Raw genomic sequence first — 7,799 nt, 5'->3', positions numbered from 1 at the left:
AAGGCATGATGCTTGATGGTCGGCAGGCAGAACAGCTGGCCACAGCTGGGGTACATGTAAAATTTTACTTCATGTATGTGTCTGAATCATCTGAGTTTTTCCCACCAAACATTCATACTTGGTAAATTACTGTGTAAATCAGGAGGCGCAAAGACACACATCTGACCTACAGGCATGGTGACCTCTAGGGAGGGGGCACGGATGGGCTGGGGGATGGACTATTTCTGAAATGGACTATTTCTGCAAGCAAGTTGTGACTCGGGGGAAGACTCCACACTGGCTGGATGGCCGAGGTGTGGGTCAGGCACCTCCCACGTCTTCACCCCATTGTGGGATGGCTGGCTCTGAGCCGTCCAGACACATGGCTGCACAAAAAGCACAACACAGCCATCCTGTGCTTCAGTACAAATTTAATAAAGCCTCTGACATGTCTTTATTCATAAGTTATCTACAAAGACAAAAAACCCCACAACTTTTTAGAGCCATCAAGAGCCATCATGGTGTCAGTGAACACCAGCTATAAAAGTATACTCAGTGTTTTAGATAGTGCAATATCACAGCTGCTGTGATAAACTACCTCTCCTGGGCAAGAAAAGGAATCGGTAAAGTTGATATTGGTGCTTATAAACCACTCCTCCCCCAGATCCCCACTGGCTGCCCTTCTCAGGTAAGAAAAATCAAGATGGGACTCATCTTTGTGCAGGCCCTGAGCTAACAGGGCTCAGAAGCGATGTGCAGACTGTGCACACCATGGTCAGCACGCATCTTTAAAGGAGTCGAGTGTTTAAAGTATGTGGCAAGGCCACAGAAGCAGGCGCTACTAGTGTATCTTAACATTATCCTGTCTTCAGGGCCCGGGCCTCGGCCCTCACTGGGACTCAGCTGAGGCCTCCGATGTGGGTGGCAGGCCGTCCTTGCGTGCTCTGCTTCCTGCCGACAGGAAGGCTCTAAGGCGGGGCTTCCGAGAGCGCTGTAAGTCCAGAGCCTGTGGCACAGAGTAGAGGAAGGAGCAGACACTCCTGGCTTTTTCTCTGGCTTCAGGTAGGCAGAGATAACTGAGGTGCACGAGGAGGGGAGGGTGGCAGTCATCAAAGACACCAACGCGCCCTGCCTCAATTCCCTGGATCTGGACGAGGTTTTCAGGAAAGGGGAAAATACATGGCAGAGAAAAGCACAAGAGTCTGGAAGGGGAAACGGGGTAAAAACTGAAATGAGAACCAGCCAGTGCCGAGGCAGCGAGGGTACACGTGGGTCTCCTTGGCCGCCTGAGCTTGTCAGTGCAAGGGCTCCCAGGTGCTTTGTGCTGAGGGCGGGGAGCCCCAAGATTCATGGAATAAAGCCACTGACCAGTTCTGATAGATGAGTGGGGCAAACAAGCCAAGAAAAGGAGTCGCTGCTCCGGGTAGCGGTCAGAGTGCAGCTGGAGCTGGAGCTGCTCCTTGGGGCCAGCAAGTGAGCTCTTCTCCCACACCAGGGTGCAACGTGGATGCATGGGATAGGGTCCCTGCAGCTCGGCCTGCTGAGGACTCAGAAAGGAGGCTGCCAGCGTGGAACCCGCGGCTTCGCAGTGAGAACAGCGTCCTGAGCTTCTGGTGCTCCGCGGCCTCCCTGGCTATCAGTTGGGCCTGGCTGCCTGGGAAGAGGCCACTGTCGATGGGACGGAGGCAGAGACTGTCGGGTGCAGAGAGGCTTGGCGAGGCCTTACCTGAGTGAAGTTTTCAGAAAGGAAGGAGAGGATCCATGTGGAGCGGGCTTTGTGCGCTCAGAGCCACACCATGGAACCACTCCAGGCTCCTGTGGTTCCAGGGACCAGCTCACTCTGGTCAAAGGAAGACACTCACAAAGCCCCAACTATCCAAAAGTGGCCTCTTTACATTTGCCAGGCCTAGGCTTTAGGCCACTGGAAAGTGGGAAAAAAGGACGAATGTGGGTGGAACCCGGAGGTTTATTATCAACACCTCCTTCCAACTGCTATCACCTGGGGAAGGTTGTGTGGCGCTGTCATGCGCATCTACGGCCCTCGAGGCCACAGGGGAGTTTCATGGCTATAGAGAGGTCTGGGGGCTGATGTTTCCGGCACGTTGGCCATGCTCCTAGCTGTCTCGAGGAGCCTGGAGGGCACGTAGACGGGTCAGGCCAGAGCTAAGACAACTCAAAGCCTGTGTTCATGCTGATGGCATAGCGCAGTTTCTCCCGGAGAATGCTTTTCTTGCTGTAGTTGGGCAGCTTGAGCAGATTGAAGCAGGTGGAGGAGGTGGGCAGACGGCCGCCTGGCTCTCGCTTGCGAATGGTAAAGAAGCCCCGGAGGACACTGCCCAGGGTATCCCCAGTGTCCTGCAAGCAACATCACAGCCGTGCATCAGGAGGTGCCTAGCATGGAGGCCTGCTAGGTGCCAAAGCGGAGGGGAGCTGAGCAGCCCCTGGGCACCTGGCGGAAAGGGGGTGCTGCCTTCAGGGTATGTGCAATGCCTGAGGTCAACCCCAAATTTGATGGTGACCGAGAGGCTGAGTAGAGAGAAGCAGGCCCTATTCCATGAGGCCACAAGGGGGACTCCTGTGCTGCCAGCTGTCACAAATGGGCCTTCTGGGTCAGAGCCATTATCGGTTATCCAACTGGCAAAGAACTGAACAGTGAGAAACTATTTTGGCTACCACAACTTTTGTAAATCTAAGTTAACACTTCCTCCCTGCCTTGCTGGTTCATGGTTGACTTTCCTTTAAGCACAGAGGCTGAGGATTGTCTGGAGTCTTACATGAAGGAGGCACACCCAGAAGCCATGGGTGGGACACATCCGAGCATGTGCAATGGCCAGGTGCACGGTGCACGGGGCACGTTAATCCAAAGATATTGCCTTTAACAGACTAGGGCGAGGCAGAGTCTGGATGGCATGGGCAGCAGGTGGAAGAGCGTGGTGCAGGCTTGTACAGACAAATCCCGAGATTCTCCCATGTTGCCTCCCAGACTTTGGAACCTGGCTGGACCAGCTGCCACTGAAATAGCATGCACCACCCCACTAATGTCCCCATCCTCAAGGGAGCACACAGAAGGGAAGAGCAGTCAGTGCAGGGCCAGCTGCTCTCATGCTGCAGGAACTGTGGCTCCAAGGGGCCAAGCTGCCAGTCTTGCTGAGACACAGACCGGGTGAGGGCCCAACACAGTGAGCACAGCAGAAGACACCCAAGCAGGAACAAGAACCACCCCACTGCTGCCCGTGGCCCTGTGTACCTGATCGTCAGATACTTCCACACAGCGGATGGAGAACGGCGGCTTGAGGTAGGCGAATCCCAGGAGTGGAGGCCTGGAGCAGCTGGTCACAAACTGCAACACAATGCAGGGTCAGAGGGGACAGGAGGGGCTCCTGCAGTTATACTGGGCACTTTCCCTTCCTTAGCCACTGGACTGTTCACTGTGCTAAACCAGCAGTGGCGGGTGACAGGGCAGTGAAGCTGGCTCAGACATGTGGACAACACATGTCCTTCCAGGGTGCAGCTCTCTGGTGCTGACACACATAGAACCCTTGCCCATCAGAGAAGATTGGTGGCTTGTGGGAGACCACTGACTGAGGAATTTAGGAAAAAGGCAGAGCTCATCTAGGGCACCAGGGTGACCCTCTCAGGAGGCAGTCTCCTGTGGCAGTGTCACAGTCATGGCAGCAGGGCTGAACACTGACAGCCAGCCTTCTTTAGAGATACACAATGGCAGCACTGGCAAGCCTGAGCCCACACAGGTGGTGCCCCGGTGAGCTGTGGCAGAGGACTCCCTGCAGCCTGGCAGGGACTGCTTCAGCAAGCTCACGGCAGTGCCCTGGCCTGCTGGCTGGCAGAGCGGTCTCTGTGAGTGGGCTCCTGCTTTCAGCATGTGGAGGAAAACCAGGTCTCTGCAGCCAGAGAGGCTGAGAGTGGACCAAAGAACTGGGTACCAGAGGTGGGCCCTGAGCCCCATTTCCCTGCTGCAGGCCAGAATCACTGCCTTCTTCGAATGGCAGCGCCTGTGTTGCTCAACTATGCTAGCTCATGTCTAGGCACATGCGGGGCCAACCCAGAAATCTAAGGGTCAATCTGATAGGAATGTTCTAGGAAGCCTTCCCTTTCTGTAATTCCACAGTAACCTGAAATGCTCTTTCTCTAGGGGACCCTGGGCCCTGCTACTTATGATACCAAGCCTGGCTCTAGAATTCAGTGGCCAATTTAATTTGTGTCATGTTTTGAAAAAAATTTTTTATAAAAATGTACTAAATAGCAGCAGGCAGAGGCACACACCTATAATTTCAGCACTCTGGGAGGCTGAGGCAGGAAGACTGGAAGTTCGGTCCTCTTGGGCAACTCAAGGAGGTTCTGTCTCAGTATAAAAAAATAAAAGGGCCAGATGTGGTGATGCACACCTGTAACCTCAGTACTTGGGAGGCTGAGACAGGAGGAGCACCTAAGAGTTTGAGGCCAGCCTGGCTACACAGTGAGTCAAAGGCAGTTCTAAACTATATAGTGAGGCTCTGTCTCAAAAAAAAAAAAAGGAAGACAGACAGAGACAGAGACAGACTGTGGATGTAGCTCAGTGTGAAGGCCCTGGGTTCAATAAAACAAAACAGTACTGAATATATTCCTCTTCTAAAATGGTTTTTAAATAAAAACCATAGTAACAACAGTAGAGCCTTCTATGAACACAAGACTCTCAGACACTGCACAGATGCTGTGTATCTAGGCTGAGTTTGTTCTGTTTTAAGGAGACAGACAAACCATCTGGACACTCAGCTCAGGCTGGCTCAGAACTAACTGCTTCGTGCTGCGGCCTGGGGCAGCCAGAGGAGGGAGGTGCTTCCACCCTCTGGGGACAGGAGGAGGAGTGGAGGGCAGGGAAGTCTCCAGAGACTATACTGCACAGTAGCACCGGTGCGTCCACTCCCAGGCAAGAGCCACACGTTAACTCCCCTGGCTTTGGGGCCAGTCTGTAGCCACGCAGAAGACAGACACATGAGACACTGTGGGTTTGGTGACAGGTCAACTGCAGGCACAGACACGCCTGACTGTGGGCTGTGACTGCACCACTGTCTGTCCTCTTCCCAGGACAAGCAGAGTGACTGTGCTGCGGACTAGACTCACTGATGGGAAGCCTGGGCAGCAACCCCCAGAACCAGCTTTTCAGATCACAGCGCCTCTTGTGCTGAGGCCCTGGTGACCTAAGATGGGAGCTCGGGTCTGCTGGACTGCTGTGAAGGCCTCCTCAGTGGGAATGCACTTTCTACCCGGGGATCAACTGCGGAAAAGACTAGTGGCTACTTTACTTGGTGAGACACTGCCACATTGCCTTGACACTGGAGGTCACATAGTTCTGTTCAAGAAACCCGCAGGCCTAACAATAGGTCAAGGAACTAAATTTACTCCCAGAACACAGCAAAATGTTCTATTGTCAAAGTGATCTAAATGACAGTCCATTTTTATAAACACACACACACACACACACACACACACACACAGATGTGTAGGTGTGTCACCCAGTGTCCTACACAATACTAACATTTTACCCACATCAACTGTTAAGGAAAGAGTGCAGTAAGCACCGGGAAGAATATCTGGGATATTCAGAACTTGATACAAACCAGAATAAGGAACTGGTTCATGTCAACAACTGCTTGCAAAAATATACAGTAACATCAGCCTTAGCAACTATGTGCTTTACTGGGATTCCACATGTGTGTTATACGTATTTCCCACTACTGAGTAAAGAGGGTACGTGGATATACTAAGTTTAAAATTCTACATTTATAGAAGTATTTAGGATCACAGGATTGTTTAGTTTGTATCTGTTTTTTGTTTTTTTGGACACAGTGTCTTGTTATGTGGCAGGCTGGCCTCAAACTTGCCATGTAGCCCAGGTATGTGCCCCCATGCCCAGCTATACCTCCTTAAGCTAAGGTGAGAAATATGGTTTATTTCTATAATAAAAGTAAGAAAAAAAAATATCAGCAAGGCCAGCACAGGCCAGGAGATGACAGCATGCCAAGTCGAGCAGGGACACATGCCTAGCGGGACAGGGGCTGTCTTGCAGCAAGCGGTAGAGAGCAGGCTCAGTTGCATTCCCTGAGCCTGCCCTGCTTACTCTTTGGCTTTTAGGAGAGAACACACCGATGATGAGTTTTCTTGACAATTCTGTTTTTCCCATTTATCAATAGGTCTTCTAGGTGTATTAGACTACCATGCACCCCAAAAAACACATAAAGGTCACAAAATACCTTCAGAAACATGGCTCTCTCATCAGGCGTAAAGTCGGAGGCCAGAATATCCCAGAGCCAGATGATGACTCTGTGACTCCCGTGAAAGCCACCATAGTACACCGTGTGCTTCCTGAAAACAACCCAGACAGCATGCTGAAGGGCACTTGTGAACACAGGCAGGCGGGGTGACTTAGACAAGGGCAGAGGCACCTAAGACAGCACTGGTTAATCATCAGGTTCATGTCTTGATATCCTCACCTTCCTGGAAGCTAAATGGGCTGGGTTTGAAAGCTAGTCCTGCTGTTCCCAAGCAGATGCAACCTGAACCACCATGCCACCCTTTGCTAGAGCTTTAGTGAAACTCCACTGCTCAAAGGTGGCTTAAACTTGTCAGCTGTCTGGCGGACAAGGGCTGAGTGTTTACCCCGCAGCACCCCAGCCAGATCACGAAGGAGGAGGAGATTTGGTGAGAGGCTCTGGGAATAACTCTGCAAAAGGAACCCAACAAAGGAGCAGCTCGCTTTTTAGGATGCCTAAGAATTTCACCCTTCCCTCCTCACCACCTCTCACTTTAAATCGTCCAGATCAATCTCGGCGTTGTCACCAGAGATGAGACGCTGCAGCTCAGGGGCTGAGAACATTCGGATCCACTCGGGTTTGATGATGGAACGGAATCCACTAATGAGGGCAGCTGTCTGATTTTTTATTTGAGTGTGCATTCGAAAATGCGCCATCAGATGGATGTAGCTAATTCTGTTAACAAGGGAGAGAAAATACTGGAAATTAAGAGGATGAGTCAGGCTGTTGTTACCATTGGGCTGAAAGATGAGTCTATTCATTTCTGAACCATTTTATAAAACATACACAGTACCAGAGCATGTCACTAGAACAATGACGATAATGGCTATGATGACAGTGCTCTTGTCATTGCCTGCCACTAGGAAAGACTCAAGTACTCATGGGTAACAATGTGTCCTGTTTACTTATTCCCCAAATGCTACACATTAGACCGAGAATGATTCCCCATTATGTTGGGAACTGAAGTGAGTCATCTCAGAGGTGACTCTGAGGGCCCTTAGGACAAAGGCTGTTTTCAAAATTCTTTTTAATCTCAAAGTTTTGGACACAACTGATATCCTTTAGTATACCAATAAGCTTTAAAGTAGAGGAAAATAATTTCATATTGAAACTTGAGTCCAAATCTTGCTAAAGTAGACCAGAAGTCTAAAGGTGCAAAGAGGCAGCTGACTTATGTCCAGGCCCACTGAGGAAGTCAGAGGAATGAACCCTGCTTTCAAGCACAACGGGCTCTGGGTCTGTCTGTATGAACACACTGATCTTGTCTACAAATGCCGGATAGGATGCAATCCCTCTGAACAGGTTAAACATACTTAAATATGCTAGTTACACTGCTGATTTCTCAGCAAGCCATTTGCTCAGGGAGCTCAGGCCAAGTATAACTCTCATAAATTCCAAATAAGCATAGTCTAAGTAAATTTCTCCGCAAAATGCTCAAGTCTTATGTAACTTGAAAATATTCCTCTTTTATCCCAGTGGCAAACCTGTATCTTCAAACGCATAACTACGAGT

The 7,799-nt window shown here is 50.7% G+C and overlaps 1 protein-coding gene across 6 annotated transcripts in view; it reads right to left on the bottom strand.

Moving 5' to 3' along the window:
* Window positions 1-393: 393 nt before the first annotated feature.
* Ube3b (ubiquitin protein ligase E3B) overlaps window positions 394-7,799 on the bottom strand; it is a 52,059-nt gene continuing 44,653 nt past the window's right edge. For 5 of the 6 annotated variants that reach the window (XM_063225814.1, XM_013141709.3, XM_063225813.1 and 2 more), the window contains exons 24-27: window positions 6,780-6,962; window positions 6,228-6,339; window positions 3,227-3,319; window positions 394-2,334 (exon numbers count right to left, since the gene is read on the bottom strand). In XM_063225814.1, coding sequence (XP_063081884.1) covers window positions 2,143-2,334; window positions 3,227-3,319; window positions 6,228-6,339; window positions 6,780-6,962 — 580 coding nt within the window. In that variant the 3' untranslated portion in view covers window positions 394-2,142. Of the gene's footprint in view, window positions 2,335-3,226; window positions 3,320-6,227; window positions 6,340-6,769; window positions 6,963-7,799 lie in introns of those variants that run through there. The other variant, XM_063225815.1, reaches the window with a different exon arrangement.

This window comes from Cavia porcellus, unplaced genomic scaffold, assembly GCF_034190915.1.
Source record: "Cavia porcellus strain 051 isolate PalLab524CR breed Dunkin Hartley unplaced genomic scaffold, mCavPor4.1 scaffold_16, whole genome shotgun sequence".
Taxonomy (NCBI): domain Eukaryota; kingdom Metazoa; phylum Chordata; class Mammalia; order Rodentia; family Caviidae; genus Cavia; species Cavia porcellus.
Note: the sequence above shows the minus strand (reverse complement) of the source record. Positions and strands in the feature narration are given on the sequence as shown.